This window comes from Fulmarus glacialis, unplaced genomic scaffold, assembly GCF_000690835.1.
Source record: "Fulmarus glacialis isolate BGI_N327 unplaced genomic scaffold, ASM69083v1 scaffold45818, whole genome shotgun sequence".
NCBI classification, from domain to species: domain Eukaryota; kingdom Metazoa; phylum Chordata; class Aves; order Procellariiformes; family Procellariidae; genus Fulmarus; species Fulmarus glacialis.
The window spans coordinates 1-24,307 of NW_009228542.1; the positions used below are offsets into that span (position 1 = coordinate 1).

At 39.8% G+C, this 24,307-nt stretch overlaps 2 protein-coding genes across 2 annotated transcripts; both read left to right on the forward strand.

Moving 5' to 3' along the window:
• Positions 1-461: 461 nt before the first annotated feature.
• TMEM70 (transmembrane protein 70) lies at positions 462-2,383 on the forward strand (the record flags this gene model as incomplete). The annotated part of the gene is made up of 2 exons (XM_009583509.1): positions 462-618; positions 1,738-2,383. Coding segments are annotated over 2 exons (606 nt in total), but the record flags the coding sequence as incomplete, so codon positions are not given.
• A 9,131-nt stretch (positions 2,384-11,514) lies between these two features.
• On the forward strand, positions 11,515-17,904 carry LY96 (lymphocyte antigen 96). Its single transcript, XM_009583508.1, has 5 exons — positions 11,515-11,608; positions 13,387-13,476; positions 14,424-14,552; positions 15,509-15,561; positions 17,803-17,904. Exons 1-5 carry the CDS (start codon positions 11,515-11,517, stop codon positions 17,902-17,904), a joined length of 468 nt encoding a protein of 155 aa, XP_009581803.1.
• Positions 17,905-24,307: the final 6,403 nt, after the last annotated feature.

The window sequence follows — 24,307 nt, forward strand, 5'->3', positions numbered from 1 at the left end:
GGTGGTGGTGAGGGGATGCGGCCCCGCTCCCCGGTAGGGGCTGGCCGGGGGGAGGGCGGCAGTCCTCGGTTCGCGGCTCTTTCCTTGCGAAAAATGCGAATCTAAGGACGGAGCTGAGGTTCCCTCAGGGCATACCTGTGATCGAACGGAGACCTGGCAAGCGCGGGGGCTGTGATTGTCTCCCTGCAAAGTCTATGTAAAATGATTGTAAGCTTAATATTCGTCAATGGAGTTGCAAATATTTAATGCTAATTTGGGATATCTAAATGGAAGATTGTTAAAACAGTCAACGGAATATATTAGTTGGAGGTTGTTTGTGGCATGCTTTGTAGTATAATCTAACTGTAATCCCTAATTTAAGATGCTGGGAATAGGTTCAGGACAAGGAGAAACTTCATGTATGTATATACATGTATACATATATATATGTATGTGTGTGTGCATATATATATAAAGTGTAGATTGGTACTGATGTTGCTTGGCCATGTACTGCTTTCATCTTTCAGGTTACATCTGTGCAAGGAGTGGCTGTTCGCAGCCTCTGCACATCCTCCCCTCATGAACACCCAGAACATGGAAGATTAGTTTATAAAGGAAATTTGGCAAAGGCGGTGTTAGGTATATGACTTGAAATGATTTGTATTGCTTTTTTTTTAGTTAACGGTGTTTAATAACTTTAAAATGCAACATTATAAAAGAGAATGTTCTCCTTTCCAACTCTGCTAAAACCTGGATCCTCTGTACAGCAGAAAAAATGTGGTGGTGCTTGGTTTCTGCTTCTACGCTTAGGTCTGCAGGGAGTTCTGTAGGTACTGTGCATCTCTGTAACCCCTCAGCCTGCTTCTGTTTCTCTTGCAGCCCTTGGAGTGCATTACCCAACCCAGTAGCGAACAAAGAGTGGCTGTAACTGCTGTTGGCATTCTGTGTGCTTTCAAATGTTACTGAAATGTTTCTGAAGTACACAGATACTGTGATGAAATGCACTATCTGTAATGAGACTTTGTTGATCTTTCTTTGACCAGTTAACATTACAAAGGCCTAGTGAAAAGTAATCCATTGGATGTTTTCTGATACGCATTTTTGAAATGTGTCTTTAAGAAGGAGGAAGTATGCCTTAACATAGTTAATTATCACAGCATTTTAGACTACTGGTTCTCATGGTGGCTTAAGGGCTGTGGGTGATTCACTACACTGGCTACTGTCTTTCAAGCTGCACACAAGATGGCTGTGGAGTACTTGTTAATATTGAATAACCCAGGTTTTTCAAGTTACGTATGGTGGGGGACCAAGCAAGCTTCTTTGTAATGCACACCGAACGTCAACGTTAGTTGTTGATGAAGAGAGAAATTCCCAGTTCTATCTGTGACGATTACCATTATGCCTGTTCATGACTGGAATCAAGTTTCTTTTGAAATCAGTTTCCCATCTGTGAAGTGAAAACTTCATAGGTGCGCATAATAGCTACTAGCTGACTTCGTCATAGAAATAGAGCCAGCTACCAGCTTTGATAAACCCAACATGAACATATAAACAAACCAGAACAGTGGCAAGAAGACTGGGTTGAACTTTCAACGGTTTCTTTGTGAGCTTAAAAAAAAAAAAAGGGAAGTGGATTTTCAGTAACTTCAGCTGTTCAAGTAATGCCATCAATATATAGTAGCAGAACATATGTAATTATAAAGATAATTTTACTCATAAGTATTAATGTTTGTTTTCTTTTTGTTTTGTTTTGTATAGGTGTGAGGTTTTTCTCTTACTCCACGAGCATATTCAACCTGTTCATGATGCCCTACATCATGCTCAAAACTGGTATTGGATTTGAAAGCCTGTTTATACAAGCTGCCTTTTATGGGTTGATGGGGTTTTTTACATTTGTAACACCGGTTACTTTGCATGTCCTTACAAAAGGCTATGTGATTCGACTCTATTATAAAGATGAAATGGACACGTATACAGCCATTACATACAATGCAATCTTGGCAGAAAAAGCAACTGTTTTCCATCAGAAAGATGTAAAGATTCCAGACATCACCAAGATGTTTACAACTTTTTACGCTAAAACAAAATCAATGCTTGTTAATCCGATGCTTTTCCCGAATCCTCAGGATTATAACCATCTCATGGGCTATGACAAATCCTTTTATTTTAACTTAGAGGAGGAGAAGGAAGCTGATGAAAGGAAATAATTTGAAGATAATGAATGTCACTATCATTGTTCATGGTGCAGTGCCATATATGTTAAAGAATGTAAAATTCTATTACACTTTCTTAAGTATCAGATAGCTAGAGTTCCCCAAATGCATTTTGGAATGTAAAAAAAAAAACCACCATTTTTTTAAACTTGTAAGCAATGTGAGGGTTTCTTCAGAGTTAGTGACACAAAACATAGTAAAAAAATATGCTTAGATCTGTCTTGTGCTTGTTTGTTCTTGGCTTGTTTTTTATTGTTAACCATTGGTTTTATTGTTAACTATTGTTAACTATATGTAAAATGCATGGGCTGTGTGGCAATCTCACCATCTCCATTTCAAAAGGAACCATTCATAGAAAAAAATCTATACTCATTGCCTGTCAAGTACATGGCTAAGCTTTTAAGTCTTAAAGATTAATTGTACTTAATCCAAAAAGATCAGGCTTTTTTGTCAATGCTGCTGGTGGTATAAAGGGAGTGGAGATGGCTTTAACTTGCCTTTGTGAGAGCATCGGTAACCAGGAGGAGCCTACAGAAAGCAGACAGGTATTGTTGCTAGTTGGTGTTACAGCCTCCTTCTAGAGGCCTGCAGGTCTGTGGAGAAGACAGGGAGGATGGCTGCGTCGCAATAACCTCAAGCTACTCACAGTACTAAATGGTTTCTTAAGTTAGAGTCCCACTCTGAGCAACCCTGTCCCCAGAGGTGGAGAACAAGAAGCCTCTTTTGGGCAGGGTAAGCACCTCAGCATAAGATTTGCTCCGTGAATATCCCATTGAAAACATGCTGTATTTGAACCAGCTTAAAGAAAATACTAGCAGCTGGTGGTTAAAATGGACTCTGTCAGCATTTATGTAAGGTGGGGAAGCAAAAGGGAATCTCCTTTAGAGTACTGTTTAAATCTTATGCCTTTAAAAAACATACTTCTTGATTTTTAGCACCTTTAGCTCAAGTAAAAAGAGGATTAGATCTTTTCATGTGACTAGACTGGTTAGTTCTGCGCTCTGAGTATGCAGAAATTGGATTTAAATGTTTTTAGCCCAAGGAGAGGTTTGTAATGTAAACTGACAGATACTTGTTTTCAAATCATGAAGGGCCTAAATATTTTGAGGCTTAAAAATTACTGAATTAAAAAAGAAAAAGCAAAATTCAAATTAATCCTTTTGTATTAGCAGTGCCCTTTGTAATAAGTAAATCTGATGCTTGCTACTAATTAAGTCATCCTGATACTGCAAATGAAGAAAAACTAATTATAGCTACTTTTACAGATGTTTCCTAAGTTCTAGCTGAAAAAATATATTTAAAAGTCTAAATGTCTTCCAAGACTATTATTTCAGTTTCCTGTCATAGGATGATGCTATAGGTAGGTCATATTAAAACATCAGTATTTTAAATGTTGTTTTTCTGACTGTTGAAACTGCTCTCAATGTACTTGCTGAGTAATTAAAAAGCAAATCATCCCATCGAGATATTTTTTGAGGCAATTCTTTTGTGTTGCACAGCTATTATTTTAAAAGCCTGATCTAGCCCCATTAAGCCAGTATCCCTTAATAGGTAACAATATAAAAAAAAATTTCCGTAAGTGATATTGAAGATGTGAGGCCAGTAACAAGCAATTCTGATAACCTGGTTGTACTACTTGCCCTTATTGAAATGATGTTTTACACCTAATTGAAAATAATCTTTCCATTCTTTCCATGTCTGATGCGTTCACTTTCTTCTTGTGCTTGCAGATAAAGTTAACTTCATCTTAAAATGCCAAATACAGGGAGAACAGGAAACAGAGTTTGCAAGAGAAGGTAAAGGGAAGGCCCCAAAATTATATTTATGTACCCCTTGAGCAATATCAAAATCCTCAGCCTTTTCTTTTGACTGCAGAAAATTTTCACTGTTAAATTTGAGATTGGGCCGATTCAGATTTAAGCAGCAGTAGTAAGAGATTTCCATCCCGGTGGCTAAGTTTCTCAAAAAAAGTATGGAAGTTACACATTATTTCTTCTGTTTGTCTTCTGGCAGTGAAATGCAAGTTAAGCTAGTAGGTGGCTTTCCGACACATAGATGATTTAAAAAAAAAAAAAAAAAATTTAAAAATCCAGATTTCTACCAGAAGATAGATGATGATTCTGGCCATGATGTAGCCTCAGAAAAGTATTTTATACTTCCAGTGTGCAACTTGAAAATAATGGTAATTCCATAGTTTTCTTTTAATAGTACTTTTATATTAAAGAAAGGGAAGGCCAAACTTACTAGAGATGCACAATACTCTACCTGCTTCTACCTTTTTTGCTGCTAACTTGGCAAACTCAGTTTGGGAAACAACCAAGTTGTAAATCTTAAAATCATAATACTTGTTATGATTGCCAGATAAGTATGGCTTTGGCCCCTTCCCTGTTAGCGTTTCCACCTCTGACTGTCCTTGTGTATAATCCCAGGATTCTCAGATTTAGCTTTTTTGCATTTTTACTTACAGTGTGTACTTGGAATCATAGAATCATTTAGTTTGGAAAAGACCTTTAAGATCATTGAATCCAACCATAAACCTAGCACTGCCAAGTCCACCACTAAACCATGACCCTAAGTGCCACATCTACGCGTCTTTTAAATACCTCCGGGGATGGTGACTCAACCATTTCCCTGGGCAGCCTGTTCCAATGCTTGACAACCCTTTTGGTGAAGAAATTTTTCCCAATATCCAATCTAAACCTCCCCTGGCGCAACTTGAGGCCATTTCCTCTCATCCTATCACTTGTTACTTGGGAAAAGAAACTGACCCCTGCCTCATTACGACCCTCTTTCAGGTAGTTGTAGAGCGCGATGAGGTCTCCCCTGAGCCTCCTCTTCTCCAGACTAAACAGTCCCAGTTCCCTCAGCTGCTCCTCATAAGACTTGTGCTCCAGACCCTTCACCAGCTTTGTTGTTGTTCTTTGGACGTGCTCCAGCACCTCAATGTCCTTCTTGTAGTGAGGGGCCCAAAACTGAACACAGTATTGGAGTACTTGCACGTATGTGACTGGTTTAGATCCCTGGAACTTGTTGAGAGCAGTTGAGACTAGTATTCAAACAACTGTAGTTGGTTCTTCATGTTAGAAACAAAATAAAGGAATGGAAATGTAATCCAAAAAGATTTCTAGATGCACTTCTGTTTTACTTTGGTTTCTGAACAGTCTGTCTTAATACGGATATTTCATAGTGCACTGAGTGCATTTCCAGGTGGGAAACTCTGAAATGGTTGGTGTCCTTCTAAGCTAGGAAATGTGCATAAACCAAAACAGGCCCTCTTGCTACTAACAAATCCTGCAGGAGAGTTGACTGAAGTGTGTTTCAATAATCAGATTGCCATCGAGTCATTCCCAAAGCCTGGTTATGTTAGCTCCACATCCTTCACAATCCTATTAATTTTGTGAACTACTATTTTCTTCTAGTTTGTTTTTCTTCAGTTTTATACCCTTGGTGAAAAACAGTTCTAATTGCAGAAGTATTACTGCCTGCTAACATTTTCATCCCTGGAAGTTGCCGATGTTTCTTTGGGTGTAGGTAACTTCTGTACGACATGGGACAAACAATTAATTTATAAGACCTAGAGAATGTGCTCATACACGTGGAGATTCTGAAGGAAATACTGATGTAGAAGCCCAGTCTTCTAAAGTAGGTGCTTTACAAGCTGTCTTATTTTGCAAGGCTACACCTGCTATGAAGGTTGCCAGCTCCTGCAACCTTTCCAGTACCAACCAATCGCTTCTCCCTAGCAGCCGGGTCTCGCATCTTACCCTGGTACCAGTTTCACTCAATCTGGCGTGAAGAGCAGGAAAGTATGAAATGACTCAAGCCTCTTTCCTAGACACTTGCTTCCTATCCCTTTCCAGCTTCCACAAAAGGTCATAGATGATTGCTTTTTTCCTAGGAAAACAAACCGGATACATGCGAATTTCTCTTTTCAGTCTTTGACTACATGCTATTTTCTTGCTGGTGTCCCTCTCCCTTTTTCTCAAGTTCTTGGCTTTGTCCACAATATTATTTATTAGTCCCTGTCTGTTCTTAATTATAAAGTACAATGCTTCTTGTCATTCTTTAATGTTATTTTTTAAATTAAATTATCCCACAACCCTCAGCCTTTTCTTGCAAATGTAAAAAATTCTGATGAGAAAATTATCCCCTTTTGATAATTTAAAGAGAAATCTTTAAAGCTCTGAGGTACTTCATACTCTTAACCACACTCTCTAGAATCAAAAGGTGACTAATTTAACTGGAGCTTTATTACAAACCAAAGTCATCACATTGGCAAAGATGAAGAAAATCTGAGTGGATTTTTGCACGGTACTGTGAGAGCCTAATTTAGGTAATGGAAACTTCATGAAATTCTGTTTGTGCTGTAAAAATTAAGAGCACACATGTGAATTATTACAATTGCTCAGTTTAACTTAATAGGTGGAAACTTGGTAAGCTGCTGCAATTCGGTTGCCCTGGAGTTCTGTGGTCATACCACGAATTTCTTCATGCCCCCATGTACAACATAGCCTGCTGCGGCCTCCCTGAGAAATGGGACGAGTGTGCTAGCTAGGAGTTGGACCCACTATAATAAGATTATCCCACAGCTCTACAGACCTCAGCGAGCTGCTATTTTAAGCAGGGAAGAACAGAGAACAAGAGCAAATGACCGCAAAACATGTCCAGCTGTCTCCATTTCTGGAATACCAGGGTGGGCAGTGTCACTGTGGTGTGCTTTCTGTCAGCCTCAGGTAGGACACAGCCCTTTCTTCTCCCTTCACCCTCTGCTTTCTCTTCTTCTTGACAACTTTAATGGTTTAATGTATACTTTGGAGTGAAACTGTAAGCTTTAGTCTTAAACTTGGCTTGGAAAGAATAAACTGTAAGCCTACTGGCGACAGATAGAGAGTTATTTCCAACATAATTGTTTCCACAGGATACCACCTGGTGTGTATTTGCTTCACTTTAATAGCCTCCAATGGTTTAATGTGTTATCTACAAATCAAACCACTAAGCCAAAGTGCATACAGCATCTAAAAAAATATATTCAAAATAATGCACATCGCTTTTCCTTTCTTTCCACAACTATTTGCTTTTTTACTCAAATGCTACCAGCTCACCACTGGATGTGTGCTGGTGCACAGCCCTTGGGTCGGACTCCCCCGGCACCCTCAGGTGCTTCATCAGCTGCGTGTAGAGGAGCTGAATCCTCTACCTCTTTCTACTATCCCTGGGCTTGACCTTCTACTTCCACTATAAACATTGTCAAAGATAGGATGAGAGGATTTGAGAAGAGAGATCTACTCTACAATTTTCTACTTTTTATGTTGATTGCCAAGTGTGTTTTTGTTTTGCGAATGCATGCCCTATGCCTTATATATAGCCCCTCTATATTGGAGCATCTTCAGGAGCAACCCTAAACCCAGGATCAGAAGTAACAAACTTGTCTGCTTCCAGCTGCAAAAAGATCTACTTCAAAAACTGTCACAAGTGATTCTGCAAGGAAAATCAAATTATTAGTGCCTCTTTCTTTATTGAATAAATGTGTTTAACATCTTATAAGAGTTTTCCATTAACGTGAGGTTTTGGTACATGCCAAGAACTAGGACATAATTTTAAATTCTGTCTGACTGACGCTTTGAAACAGAGTACTTTTCGTCTGCTGTACTGGTACACTATTATTTATTTTTCTGTGGTGGGATGTTATGATAATGTATATTATAAATCTTTCCTGAGGGAGATTTCAGTGACTTGTGAGTGCTTATCTGGTCGAAGTACTCATCTGCAGCCAACAATCCAAATACAAAGTGATTATTTTGGAAAGCAATCACAAGTAAGTTAAGCAATTTTTAGATGTATTGAGAAACAAGATAAAAATATCATAAATTAGCTTAAGGATTTTAACCACAAATCGGTGAGGAGGCTTGGAGTTAAACTTCTACTCTCAGCATCTCAGATGTAGACAAAATGAAAAGTCATAGGTATGAAGTCTTAAATTCTCTAGACTTGGATTTATTTTATGTACTATTAACTGGGTATTAGAGTTGGTCCCTACTAAATGTAGTTACAAAGGATTTCAAAATAAATGAAGTAAATTGTCACAAAACTCTAGTGAAGTAACACTATTGCGTAGCTCTTTCCACTTCTCTTTCTCTCCCTTTCACCTTCTGGATCAGAGTATATAAGAAAAACATTATAGTAAAGAAGGAGTATTTAGTAAAAATAAAACATACAGAAATTTATGTCCTTCCTCTCCAGTGCCCTTATACTAACTTGAAAGGGACGGAGCAGACTCCTCATACCTCTTGTGCACTAGTTTGGGGCTTCAGTGAACATCACAAGAGGTGACTTCTATGAATGGCATTGATACGGGCATTGGAAGACACAAGCATCTAAAACTGAATTTGCTGAAAAAATTTTAAAATGATTGAGGTTATTTTGATTTGAGGACAGTTCGACCAGACACAATGGTCAAGGTTGTAGGCTTCATAATCGTGGTCATAAGTGATATTTCAGTCCTGATACCAGTAGCACTTACTGTTCCTATTTTCCCATTAGCCAGCCAGATCCTTTTAAAATGGAGCCTAGTTACGCTGATTTTTTAAAGCATTGGAATAGTCTTGACTTGTGCAATAAAAGCGCAATAAGGAACAGGAGAGGATACGGAGGTTTCCGCATGTGTCTGTCTGTCTAAGCCACCAGGGGGGACTCATTCCTCATCTATATCATTTACTGCAGCAAGTATCTGGAAGAAACACCTATTCTTGAACCAGGTCTAGAAAGTCACAGAGTTCAGCAGAGAGCTTGTCTTCATTTATGTTAAAAGAGCTTTTATATAAAATATTGCCAGTCTGCCCACGAGTACATCAGCCACCCAACGCACTGTGCAGCGAAGCAAGTTCGTCTGGCTGCTTTCAGCTGGGTAATCGTTTATGTCAATAGGGTACAGTCAGTGCCATCTCACGCCTGCTTCAAACTGACCTGTGACTTTTGCTAAATCCATTGGACTGGCAGAAAACTCAGCAGAAAGCCTGGCTTGGCCGCTTGCTGATTAGACTCGCTCCACATCAGTGGCTTTGTGGTTGAGAGGAACCTTCTTTGGACATGGTGACGGTACATGTACAAGGTAGCTATTCTTTAGTGGCTGCTTCATTACTCCATTTCTTGTTTCAACTACTACAGCCTTCCTGATTTATTTCAATTTCACTACATATTTCACTATTTTTAAGCAAAATTTGGCCATTTTGAAACAGAATGTATTATTGCTATAATCGCAAAGGGTTTGTATGTTTTATAGCATCCTAGTAAACAACAGCAAAAATCTGTGCACGATGTACGTACTCTGGAAGTCTGTCAGGAAAGTTGTATAATTTTGAATTCCGAGTTAAAAGTCAAATGTTAGAAGTTTCTTTCAGTCTTGAACTCTGTCAGGCTGGTGGGACTCTTCTTGTGGTCTGTAGAAAGATTTGGAAATACTGAAGAGAATTCTCTAGCCATATTAAAATTTCAAATTTTTATTTTATTTTGTGAATTATTACATGCATTAACTCATTAGTTGGTACTTTTAGGTAGTTTTAATAGAATTTTCACTCCTTCCCTTTCCGGGCACAATCAGTCAAGTTATTGTGCATATCGCTGTTCCTGAATTATCTTTTGTGTTACATGTTTGGACTTCTGAAAACCAATTTCTTAATCACTTGCTACTTTATTTTTAAAATATGTAAAATGTTACCCTGGTGTGCACAGAATTTGTGAGAATAAAAGCTTTTAGACACTGTGATGTGGAGTGGGGAGAGTCAGAACAATTGATTAAGTTATATTTGTTGTAAGTAATTTTTATTGAGTTTCCTGCTTAACACAAAACCAAATACCTGTCTATTGTGTATACTGCTTCATTTCCATAACAAATACAATTTCTGATCTAGGAGGAGCCTGCAGACCTACATACAAATCAAATAGGTAACTCATGGGAAAATAATCTGATTAAGTTCTGTAAGTCATTCTTCCGTAACTTCAATAAGTTTCCATATTTTATTATATTCAGAAAAAAATATAATTGCATTTCCTGTCAGTGAGATGGTGATTGTGCTCTCTTGAATGAGTTATTAGACCTTTTCTTCATCTGTTTCTGTAATTGGGATTACCAATATTGCTGGGTTTGTGCAGCAAAAGCTGACCCGGTTTAGTCCACAAAACTGATATAGTAGATACAGGCAAAATAAGTTATTCTTTGTGTATTGCACTAACAGACAGAAAAAAGGGGGTGTGTCTAACACCAAAAGTGCTTTAAGAGTTTTTGTTTCCGAGTTTCAAACTTAAGCACCAAAATCTGCAACCTGGACTGTTTTCAACATCCTAGGTTAAAACCGGTCTCCTAACCTATCTTCCGTTGTGGCAGGTAGATTCTGTGTTCTTATAGAAACATCTCAGTCAAAATTTGACAGTTTTTGTTGTCTAATTGTCTCGTGGTGGGTGTCCGCCTGGCCCCGCGCCTGTGCACGGCACGGCCCAACAGCCAGTGGCTGGGCTGGGTGCTCTTGGGCAGCTTCTCCAGCAGAGGCTGGGGGGAAGAGCACGGGATAAGGTTGCAGAGGGAGGCCGGGAGGCGGACACGGGACTCATCAGTTGTAATTTTATGGATTTTTAAGGTTGTTTTCACTAAGAAGTACAACTGTGATAGATACAGCTACCGGTAGCTGAGATGATGCAGGACATCAGTGGCTCTACTCAATAACACGTCAGCCGGTTGCATTCGGCTCCCACCCTGACCTCCATTTGGAAATACATCATCTGATTACACTCCCCCAGAGTGCCAGCGTGTTCTTAAAGCACAGTGAACTTCGTAAGAAATTCATTCTGAAAACTTGTGAGAGTTATTGACTACCATATCAATAAAAGAGTGGACCTGGTTTTTGTCATTTGTGGATTTTTCTCTTCTTTACTACGTACAGGAAACTCTGTGTTTGAAATCATGCCTTAACAAATGTTACGTCTGATGAGTCAACTACACTTGCCCTGTACGTGCTTCTGGTAATCATAATTTTACTTCTCCTCGCTTCCCTGTTTCAGACAGTTTTCTCTTTCATTTTTCACTCGTGGCTTGAGCTGCGTTGTCTGGGGAAAATGTAACAACAAAGGCAGAAATTCTTTTTCTTCACAAAATTTATTGTGATGATAACTGATAGGGCTGCCATAGGATTAATTAAGATTGCAGAGAATTTGACAGAATAACCGAATATTCCCTGAAGACATGTGACTGAGGATGACTGTGCTGAATTTTTCTTCCTCTTTCCCCAAAACAAAGTTTTATTCCATCAAATACTGAGCGAAATAAGTAACTATGTTTGGACTTCTTTTTTTCATTTTATTCACCCCTGCAGTCAGTGAATTTCTTTGTACATCGTCAGATCTAGAAATGTCATATACTTTTTGTGGTAAGTAAAAACCAGCTTATTCTTTTCTTACTGGCGTTTGCACAATAATTGCTGTAGTCTGAGGAAACGTGAACTTTCTTTCAAATGTGTTTCTTTGATGAATACAGAAAAATATAAAGTTCAGCTGGAGTGTATTTTTGTTATTAACTACCCTGTTACAAGAATTATACTGCATAGGCATAAATATTACCACAATGCCGGTTGCAGCAGCTAAAAGAGAAGTCTATGCCAAGTAAAGCAGGCATGTTTTGATTCAGGAAATATTAGAAGATAAGGGATTTAAACTTGTTTTGCAAGTACTGTATTGTATAAATTATCCACTTTGATTTAACCAATATATTACAATGAAAAGCTTTAAGTATATGGAAAAAAAGAGGGAATGTGATATTCTGCCAGGCTGGAGGACCAGTTAGGCTCTGGGACAACATAGTGTGTCCCTTCTTGCCGTATCTGTGTCATAGGCCACTGGATCTATATAGTTCACTGAGGTTTTTGGTCAATCCTGCAATGATTTGGCACCTCCCTGATGTCCATGTTGAACAGGCTCAGTGTGCCCCTGCAGACTCAGCGGCAAGAAGGTGGGCTTTTGAGGAGATATTTCACAAGGAAAAGACTGGGTCTTTTGAAAATCTGTGTGCATTACTAGTGTATATCACCTGTAAAACAGCTATATAAACTGAGGCACAGGAGGGGATGTTTATTTTGGGTACTTTGCTTTACATTAATACTCACATTAAAGATTTAACATGGGTAAAAGCGGTGGTACTTAAGATTGCAACCCAAACTTTTGAGACCATGGTGAGTTTTGTTTGCCCTTTCTCCTGTCGTAATTTCCCATGCGTAGCTGTATCCGAGACGAGAAGCTGACGGCTGGTCACCAAGAGCCGGATGGTTTCCCTTTGCACACCCCTTGCTTTAATCCCTGAAACACACGCCCGAAGCCCTCGCTGTAAATCACCCTGCCACCCCGTTTGCTCCCGCGGGCGCCCCGCTGGGTTCGCGGGGGGAGCACCCCTTCCCCAGCCCCACGGCAGGCAGGGCGCTTCCTCAGCCTGGGCACGCCAGGGAGGGCAGAAGCAGGCTGAACTGAATAGACCTATTTCCTAAAATGAAAATAAAAATACTGACTGGAAAACCTTCCAAAAGGCTGTCACTGACTGATTTTTTAAAAATTAAAGTATCAGATAATGGGGTCTAAATTTGATTAGATACAGGTTGTATGATGCTTTATCACACTGCATCTGACACTGTGCATTCTACAATGTTAGGTGAGTACAAAGCAAGTCTACTCAAAGGCTCTTTTACATTATCCTGGAAAATATGCTGGTACATTAGAAACATATTTAGCTGTTGTCAGCAAGCTTACATAGATTCTGTAGTTAGCATAAGTAGGGATATTTTCAGCAGAGGACCATACTGGCTTAATGCTAATAAAAAGTTTGTGTAACTTCAAAAGAGAAATAAAGGTACTTTTGCTTCTGAGTTTTGTGTGCAAAACATCATCAACCCAAAAATTGACTTTTCTTACTACTCAATCTCAAAGTAATGTATTATTTTTGCCTTCTAAGCATATAAATAATCAGAAATAACATTTAAAATGCATATTTAATGTTTACTATGGATATTTATATTAGACAATTTTATGGTATATACCTTATATTTAATACATTTTTAAATGCGTATGTGTTTATTGTAAGTGTGTATATATGTATATTTTTATTGTTTTACCGGAGAAGCCTATTCACGCTAACAATATGAAATACTTTTTTATCCTGTAGATTCTACAGCTCATGCTTTCATGTTTAATTTGACACCTTGCAGCATCATGAACAAATCCGTCTGGAAGGCTGCTCTTACCTGGATCCCAAGTGAGTCCCTCTTGACTAGAGAATTATATTCTACAAATACAAAAAAATGAATACAAGCAAAAAGTTGACACTTTATCCTAAATGTCAAATTATTTAGGAGATCAGTTTCTGTGATTAAAAATTGAATAGATAAATGATAATAATGGGCAGAAATGATGATTTGTGAAAATAAGTGTACTTGAATTTTACTTGTTGGAGCAGTTACCAGAGCCCTGCATGCGAACTGGCACTGTACATGCAAATCTGAGATGGTTTAGGTGCACGTGCATTTGTCTGGAAGAAGCTGACAAGCTTTTGCAGCACACAAGCTCTTCTGGCCTGAAGAAGATCCAAGTCTTTTTAAGGACAGAGAATATCATCAGGCTATCCAAGTATGGCAAGGCTTCTGCTAAGAATATGTGTGTTCCAGAAGCTGGAAATGGTACTGCATTGTGTATGCAAACCCAACTTTAAACCAGTCTTTAAACCCAGCTTTAAGCTGGCCAGCTGAATTACTTATGAAATGGCTGTATCATAAACTTCACCTTCTGAGTAAAAACTCTGGAGCTGGGGTAAGTTTGCTTCCCTAGAAAGATATCTATATGATGGCTACCAGCATTCAGGACAGTTTGTTTGCAGCACCTGCTTAGAACTACAGAGTCCTCATCTGGGTATTTATTTGGGTTACCTGCGAAGGAGAGTGAACTTTATCCTTGCTGAAGAAATTAAAACAGATTTTGAAATTGTTCACTCAAATATTTTTGAAAACTGATGTTTTTTGTTGAAAACCAGCTTTTTGTTTTTCTGGAAGTAACAGTTTTCAAGGTATGGGTTTTTTTTGTTTTGGAAGGAGTCTTTAAAAAACACTGTATTTCAGAGAAGACTAGTTTTTGTCTGAATAGCATGCCTGCGTATGTGTTTTTCCTCCCCACCAGTTACCTTTTTCTTACCTGCAATGTTTTACTTAGGAAGTGACATCACCTTTTTGAAGATCGTCTTCAAAGTCTGGTATGACGGTGCCAAAGCTTTACACTGGAAAGAAGTCCTCTGCAGCGGAGCCGACGATGAATATGCGGTGTGTGGAACGCTGAAAGGAGGTTAGTGTGGAAAATATACAATACCTTTCCCTTGCCTGGCAGGTTGCCTCCACAACAGGGCCATACCCTGCCGGCCCTTTTTCAGCACTAAACAGATTTCTTAAAAGACTAATTGATTATCCTGTGCAGACAGATTTTTCTCTCCACAATCTAGACCGATTCACCTCGCTTGGCAGGCAGCAGACTTCAGAGCAGGCAGTTCTCCAGTGCCAGAACCCCACTAAATAGAGATTTTCCAAATTCTATGCTTTAACATCCTTGTACCACAGTTGCCATCTCCATAAATTAGGATTACTAATATCCTTCATCTCATTATGACACTTTTATTGTTAACATCTCTAAAATGACTTGGAAAGACTACATTTGAGTGGACTGTACAGAAAACTTGAGAGGAGCTAGAGGCACTACTAATACTCAGAACACAGTTTATTTAGATAAGTGTCGGATGGGTTTTTAAACAAATTGTCTACACCCATGTATAATGCTTTTTTTGTTAGAGAAGAGTCAATCCTGTTGTAGGGGCTAACCAACATTAACATGACACAGGCTCAGATCCAGAGAATTCAGGCAGGATGTCAGAATAAAGGCCAAAAAGACCTGTAAGGAGGTCAAAATACACAATCCATGTTTTCCTTTCTTTAAAAAAGAATATCATCTCTCTTCGGTTATCATTCAGCTGAACTACTGTTGCAAGTTAAATTACTGAAGATATCACAGTAGGATGGGTCTGTAAGAGATGTTGCAGGAGCATTGTGGTTAATTTCTATTTTCTAATGTGGCTTAGGCAAATAGGCAGAGCTCTGGGAGAAGAAACAGGTGAGGGCTTTGTCACTGGAAAATGGCATTGGCACTGCTGTTGAGAGATATGCCATATTGCTTTGAAGTTATTTAGGAAGTTTGATTGATGGCTTTATGATTAAGTAACCATTTATATTATAATTATCTCTGTTTTACAGAAACAATTGCAACAACATTTGACATTAAAGGTGCAAGGACAAAGTTTCCAAAGGTACCTTTCAGCATTTTATATAAATAACTAAAAATAGTAAAATCACGTACTTACATGAATATATTTTCTGAAAAGAGTTGTTCACCCAAACTGTAGGAAATAACAAAAGGAAAAGTCAGAAAACTTTCCCATGCTTGAAATGATGACTCCAGAATGGTAGCATCTCTGAAATGCTACATGTCCTCAGGTTATTATTCCTCTATTATTCCTCCTTTATTTTAAAAAAGAAAAGACCAAAGATATCAGTTAATGTCACCTTAGTCATTCCATTTTGTTTGGTAAATCATTGTGTCTCCTTTTACGTGTTTGAGTAAATCCATCCATATTCTTTCTGCCCATTTCGTTCTTTATTTTACATTCTCTTCACATGTTGACCTGTTCCTCCCTGAAGGCCTTTTCAAAGATTTGAAGAGGGATAACAGTATCCAAAAGTAAAAGCAATGCTCCAGAGTTAAACCAGGAGCAGCACCAGTCCTCAGGTTAGCCCACTCTCATCCAACACCTGCCTCATCAGCTGCCTGAGCCTTCCCAAGACCCTTACCATCCCTATTAGTCCCCACAAATGTCACTAAGGAGCTCCTACTGGTACAAAACCTCCAGCCTCCCCTTAACTCACAGCTCATGGGCCTCTAACAATGTTGAACTCCATCCAGCCCAGCATCTCTTCTAGCCCCAGAGCTGGTAGTAGACAGGAATGTCCTCTGCCATAAGCAGTCCTCCTACCGATGAGGTGCTTATAGCAGACCTGACACTTCCCGGTGGGACTCTGCCAGACCAGGAGCTAACCCTAATCATAGCCTCTGCTGTAAACTAGAAACTCTTGCAAGCCTCCCAGTCTTTGGATTAGTCCTTCAGCTCCCAGGTGCTCATCCCCAGTTTGCCATACCAGAAGAGGAAGGCGAGAGGAGTCAAAGAAGTAGGGGAAGAACTGGGTTCAATAGGGGCCACCAAGCTATCTTCTCTCCTGGTGCCTACAAAAGTCTGTCTGTGTGAGGGTGTGAAGATGGGTAGCTAGACAACAGCTAAACCTGGGGTGATGCTGCTTTATGGATCACATTGCTGGATGTGGATGAGCAAAGCGGTGGGTCTGGAAGGAATGTAGAGAGCTGACGTGAGGACCGGTATTGCTTACAGCAGTGTGCGCTGCAAGAAAGCGTGGCTGACATAGAGCTGGGCTTACGGCTCAGGTTCAGACAAGCAGTATCCCACTCGTCAGGGAGCAGATGCTCCATGCAGGGAGGTGAGCTGGGCCCTGACAGTGTGACTTAAGCAGGCAGCTTGAGCCCTCACACTAAGAGAAGTGCTGGCTACACTTTGATCCGGGACTGAAGAATGACTACAGCACTCTTTTCACATGGGTCCTTCCTCCCACTCTCCTCTCTCTAGCATGCGTCATCCTAATTATCATGTCCAAACTCCGGACAAACTTTTTGCCACCAATAATAGTACGAGGTTGCTTTAGCTTTCATCAAGCAGATATTTGGTGTATTCACATCATATGTTCACTATAAGTTGATGATTTTGGTAAACACCACTGAGACTGAGTAGCGGTTAAATATCCAGTACGTGGTTATAGCTGAAAACAAAAAGATGGACTGTCCAATACAACAGACTCTGTTACAAGTCTGGTCAGAAGCTGTGTGGTATGTAGCCTGGAGGATTTCCCTAGGACTGCCTGTAAAATACAGAGGCTGTTATTGCAACTACCTACGATCTGCGTAGGGTATTGGGGCAAGGAGGTGGCAGAAAGTCAGCAGAAAATAGAAGTGTTGATAGGACTGAATCCTTGCTGGATGTAAGTTATAAGGGCTAACAAGGTTACTGCCTCATAGGGGGGACAAAAAAAGCCCATTGCTGCAGAATGCAGCCTGGTGTATCAACTCAGTTAATTCCCATTTGTGGAGTCAGAAATGTTGCTCAAGAGAACGGCTCTGGAAGGGGGAGCAGGTGCCCTCGGGAGCACGGGACCTTGTGAGAATCGATGTTTGAGAGACGACCCTGACAAGTGCAAGCTGGACCACAGCCTACTGCTGTTCTTTAGTACTCTGGTCATGAGAAGAAAGTTGAGCGCTATTTTTTTATGTACACATATGTCCAACTATACCCATGATAACAGTCCCTGATGGGGATCTTTCTTTTCCAGTCCTAAAAGAAATCACCAGAACCATTCCAAGCAGCTACTTGGACAAGAGCAGGCAGCACTATGCACTAATTTATTTTTTTTTTTCTTGCTTGTTTTAGGGCAATTATAATGTTATTTTAGAAGGATTCTCTGATGATTCTGAGAATAATATAGTCATATGCTTGAATTTCACCATGATAGTAAAACAAGACACTTTCTGAATGCGACAAACATTTCAAATAATTCCAGAATATGGAGGCCTTTTCTGCAAGCAATCGGAATCCGAGCTGCAAAATAATCCGCACGCTAATTTTCCTGAGGTAGAATACACCGTGTACTGTCTGGAAAGCTACATGATGGATAGTCTTATCCATTTGTAGCACTGCTGTAATCAGATGCTCAGCCAATGTGCACAAAACTTCTGGGAATCAGGCATCCTGATTAATCCACAAAATAACCCTGACTGGATGTCAGGCTGAGGACGGCATTTTGGTGCTGTGCCTTGAGTTATGAAAAAGTTGAGTCCTTCAGACTGTGCTGAACTAATACAAGAAGTTTTGAAGTGCAAGAATCAGAAGTTCGCCAATACTCAAAATGTAACAACATTTGAATCGGGGAACCCTGTTTGTTTTTTTTTTTCCTTTTAACAATAAAACTTGTTTGTACAATCAATTTGAGAAATGTTTTTTATTCTCCTGTTATTTTCTGATTATCGTTAGGGGTTTCCTAATGTTCTGCTCTGTTTGCACTGAGCTGAACCAGAGGAGTAACAATTTGTTCTGTGGTACTTGCTGATGTGAATAACATCCAAAGTGGAACATGTTTCCAGTTACGCTGATCCGGTACAGCTGAATTTAGCCCTTCAGAGCTGTAATCACAACCCCGTAGCATGTTTTTAGCTCTTGCTCAGAGTCCGAGGGGCAGAGACTACACAAGCTGTCTCCTTCAGAAGGAGGAGGACAGTCATTGCCCAACAGGCTGATCTTTTTCTCAGTTACCAAAAGCACGGCTAACGCTCCTGCTGTGGCTTCTGCCTCTTGGGCAGCCTGATGTTCAGAACCCACCTTCCCTCCCTGCTGCGCCTCCACATCTGAGACCTTGGGTCAGATCTTGATGGAGTACAGGATTTGGTCCTTAGGAAGGGAGCTGGCACCCTTTCAGGCTTGACGGTGCTTTGGTGCCACTGTACGGCGAAAGGCAGCTGACCGGTGCAGCGTGCAGATGTTTCCTGCCTTCAGACAGGTACCCTCCTTGACGTTAGGATGCCATGCCCTCTTTTCGCCCTCAGCCCCCAGCCAGCGGTTGCTTAGTGAGTTCAGACACTTTTCCTTAATGAACGGGCCGGTGTTGAAGGTGCGCGATGTGCTGGCTGTTAGGTCGTGCTGTGTCTAGTAGATTGCTTCCAAATGCCTGAAAAAAATGAAAAACCAGGACAAATCAACCCTCTTTCAGGCTGCTAAATACCAAGCATGAAAATAAGCAGAAGTGAAGCTTTTAATCTCACTTTACATGCAAAGGCACATTTTTCATACTGGGTATCAGAAAAAAAACGCTCAGCAAAAATCCCACACCCAAATATGTAGGTACTCCAAAAACTGGTTTCAATATAGCCAGTTCAGCAATCTAAAGCAAAATCATCAAAAGTCAATAAAAATATAAGAACTGCATTATGGTGGAGACATGAAGCCATGATTACGTCCAAGTGGCAACGGCAAAGCGCCTGTGCTTGCATTCAGTCCACAGACCATTCCAGGAGCAGTGCATGATGGGGTATCACAGCAGCTCCTGCCTATGTTTGAACCAAGTTACTAGAGTTGCAATCAGTTTCCTCTTAATCTAAAAAAATTTTCTTCTGTTTTGCTCATTTCAAATAGTATTACTGGTCTAGGGAACAGTCTTACTGTATGATGTCCCTGTGTACCCATTTCACAGTGTCCAACAACCAGCAGTAAAGCCTCAAAACAATTTTTAGTGACAAAGTGTTCTGAGATTTTTGCTGCCCTGAATTATTCAGGGTGTTAGAAGAAATGTTTTGTTTATTAAGCAGCAAGTACCACAGATAGGAGAGACTAACAGGTCGTGGAAATCAAGGACATTCACATGCTTTTTTTTCATAAGCACACTTTTTAATGTCTTATAGGTGTTACAGAAAATTGGCAGTATATGTAAAGGTAGAAACAGAATATCTAAATAGGGACATTTACAGATAAACGTATGTATTCAGTAGCTTGCATAGACTTTTATAATGTAGATCTTCAGCTGAAGGGTTATGATTACACATGCCAGCAGATAGGATTGCGAGGCAGAACGCAGGAGCCACAACTTTATAAAGCGAAGACCTTTCAAAGGCCTCAAGCTTTCTCCTGCGCATGACTGACGGTTTCCATTTATCGCAGCGCTGGTGGCTGCCGCCCACGTTCCCCCACGGGCAAGAGGAGATGGGTTTTTGTAAGATCAGGCAACAGCTTACCCCGAAATCGCCACGATACCGTAGGGTGACGGGCACAGCTGAAGGCAGAGCTTTGCTCTCTGTCTGGTTCCTGGGACAGAGCTGTTACAAGGCTTTCCTTCCTTCTGTCAGGAGTTGACAACAGTTATCATTTAACTTTTTTCCTTTCCAAACTTCCCTGAGCCCGTACTCGGGGCTCTACAGCAAAGAGGAGTCTACTTAGGACGAGGTGAATTACTTGGACTCGGTACAGACTGATCTGAATGTTTCCCTTTTCTTCAATTTATTGGATCAGTAAACTTCAATCCGTTTTTCACTTCTTCATTTCCTGGCTCTGTCCAGAGTTTGAATGGTGTGAATGCTGTGAAGTAAACCATTCACTGAGTATTTCTCGCTTAAAATATTCAATGAGACCTACACGTCCTGAGGTACCTGTATTTTGTCAGGAGTTCCAGTGAGCTCTGCAAAGTTCCCTCCCCTGCAAACCGAAATAAATCAAGGAAAGCCTCGCATGTGGCATACTTATCTGCAACTAATATCTAAAGCCTTCACAAATATCCTTTTTTCTCTCCCTCGTTACTGTTGGTTTTAAGTGGCTGTCAGGATTTGCTGCAGATGGGAAAATAGCTTTTCTTCACCCCCTCACCCTCTGTCGCCAAATATGTAATTATCAGAAGAAGCAGTTCCTGTAAAATGTATTTTCCAATAAGAGCACACACTTTTTGAGTTGTGTCATTACAGTTTCGTTCGATAAACACAGTAAAGCATGCATAATTTAAAATGAGAAAAGTCCTGCCGACCGCAATAACATACGTTTGCTGGCTGAAATTGTAACATCATTTGAGATAGACACACAAAGAAAGTTCCACATAATTCAGGTATTATGATAGCATATCTTGTTTCCAGGGATGTACTGGAAGGCATAAGCAATCCCTCAGTTAGCTTAGCTGGTAAAAAGCACGCATACTCATACTGAACAAATAAACTACATGGTGCCTGCAGCAAGAAGGAGTTGGACCTGATGGTGTAGGAGATGTGTCCTGATCTGTGTTACAGGCATCAAAAAAGAAACACAGCAGCATTAATCCCTTTTGCACAATTCTTTTCTTGGCGGAAAATGCTAGTAATTGCCTTTGAAGTGTCAATGTAGCACATTATGCTGAATGACTTCAGCTGCTTCGCTCTGCCCGTGAGCGTTCCTGCCAGCACAGGGAGTTCAGGGGCAGCAGATGGGGATAGTGGCATTTCTAATGGGAAGAGATGGGGAGGGAGGGAAAGGAGCGCAGCTCATGCCTGCAGAGCTCAGGGGAGAGAGGACAGGAGAAAGGAAATTTGGAAACTTTCCTTGCTGGCGTTAGAAACGACCGGACTTTGGAAATCCCGGAAAGTAGTCACTGTGCACGCGTACTTGTCTTGTGGATCCCAGGCACAGGGGCCTTGCTGCATGGCTGCTGTACGTGGGTATGTCCATAACCTCTTTTCTTCAAGATACATTTTTCCACTGGCTAAGAGAGACCTTTTACATATGTATATATATTTAATATATATACATATATACACATACATGTATTTGGCCAGATAATTTATAACGGCTTCCCAAAGCTTCTGTCTGCAAAAAAACCTCTTTTTTTTTTTTTCTTGAGCTTTAGCCTAAACAGCTGCCTTAGCTACAGGTGTCGTGTTTTTAAATTCAAATTTCTTACTGACATAATTTCTTACTAACATAACTAAGAAAGCAAAACTTTTAATAGCAAACCTGGCTCTTTGCTCACAGAAGGGAACGGTCACTCATTCTGAGTATTAAGGTCCCTGCCTGCCCATTTTCCTGCCCTGCACAAAACCTTCAAGTACTACAGAGTAGATGATATTTTTTTCTTAAATTGTAACTTCTGTAGCTGGGCACATCCACTGTGTTTTTTGTTCTCCAAGAGGTTTGGCATCTCTCCTGAAGAAGTACCTCCATACTGATTATGAAGTTGGATTAATTCTTATATACATTCTGTTCAGCCAGATTCGATTTAGACTTCTCACTGTGTTACCCATATTTTTTGTATTTTTAGTATAGTAGTGTAGTTTAACAATTTCAGTAACGCAAATTAAAAAAAAACAAACCCCGCAAGCCTACAATAAGTAGAGATAAATAGAGAAAAGCAAAATTTTAGCATTAGTCCTCTGAAAGCCATAGAATTGAAAAATCTGCCCTTCACTTATGAGATGCATAAAGGAGGAAATAATCAAACAAAACATAATGCATATGAGAGTGAGCTGTTGTTCACTTTGACCCTAAATTAATTTGACCCTGTTTTAGAACAACTTGACTTTATTTCACATCTGAATATCAGCTGAACAGACCGGTAGTTATCTTTTATAATCATATGTCGCACTGAAGCAATATCTGCCCTGTCAGTGGACGTTGCATGTAGTGGAATTTTCCTTATATATTTAAAGTGTTAAAGATGCTTTAATAGCATAGATATAACATAGATAGAACAGTGAACATCATTAATGAAATTTTCACATATGACTGTCAGAAGAACAGACTGTCAGCAGCAATGTGCCTTTCTGATTCCCCAAACTACCTTCCAGTGACTCTGACTGCTGGGTATACAGTTTCTCTAACCTGTAAAAGTTTTGGCAATTTTAATACACCAATTATGGAGGAAAGGGTTTCCTAAGAAAAAATCTGAAGTAATTGCTTATCTAGGACAATCCAAAATATTAAAATAAAGAAAAAGTATTCTCAGATGACTAATAAGGAAAAAAAAAAGGGGTTGTGTGAAATAAATAATTTTGATAACTTCAGAATGTTGTGTATTTATTTTGACCAAATAACTTAAAAATAGTAGGCTTCAACTCACCTAAATTTGAGATGCTTCAGCAAATAAGAAATATTTTTCTACTTTTTGTTTTTGACGAAGTGGTATTATTCAAGGAAAGACTGTTGTGCCACAAAATCGTTGTGATTCTGCTGATAAGCCAGGAGTCAAGCTGTGATAGTCATACTCATATTAGTATCTACTTGATAATTTGAGTGGTCCTGGAGGGTACAGGTGCACAGCCCAGTTCTAAATGACTTTATATGCCGCCTTCTGGAATTGATATGCAAAGGGCAACATTAAGACTTTACAAACAGTGCAACAGGAAGCAAGATGTCAGGAGGAGCAGATCAAACCATATATTTTAACTTTGTAAATTATAATCTTCTTTTAGTACTTTTGATTTTATAAAAAGCAAATGCTATAATAAATAGAACAAATAAACAGACCGATACGCCTTCTCCTTATGCACCTTTAGGAGTATATGGCTAGGGTAACCAAAATTTAGACTGGACTAGAATAGAATAGAATAGAATAGAATAGAATAATTCAGTTGGAAGGACCTACCATGACTATCTAGTCCAACTGCCTGACCACTTCAGGGCTAACCAAAAGTTAAAGCATATTTTAGTGACAACCTGGACCTGACTGGCCAACTTCTGATAAGCCCTACTAGAGGTGTTGAGTGTCTCCAAACCTTACTGAAGCTGAGAACTGGACATACTCAGCAATATATATTTTCATATTATCCCAACCTTAGCACAGTCATAGTGCAAACGATTTTATTTAAGTGTAGATGAGAAGTCTGTGATAAAATAAAGAAACGATATTTCCTTCCAAGCTGGTCTTCGTTCTACCGCAAATGTTTTATACAAGAGTTACTTCATTCAAGATGCCAAACCTGGATGTCTGTGAGTGGGACAGGGGAGCAACACAGGAGAGAATGACGCCTTCTGGCCTCGCCAGAGGGGCAGCGCTCTGTGAAGTCCACAGCCACTCTCAGTGCCATAATGGGAGTGGAAACACGGCTGCTCCCTGTTTTACTTCTGCTCCATAGACAGCTACAGCCAATCCTTGTGATAGTCCACTTCTTCGCCCAAAAATCACAGTGTTCTGGGGAGAAAATAGGGAATAAAATGATAAATATAATTTCAGTTTTGAAAGTGTGGAAGAAAATAAGGAAGAAAGTATAGGTGGGGTAAACAGTTACATAAAATATATAATCAAACGCAATATGTTTGAAATATTTATAGACAAAACACTGCAATATCAGTGAGTCAGGCACTAATATTAGGTTTATTTGAAAGAGGAGACTTTCTCCAAACATTCTGTCAATACAACAAGGATGACTAAGACACC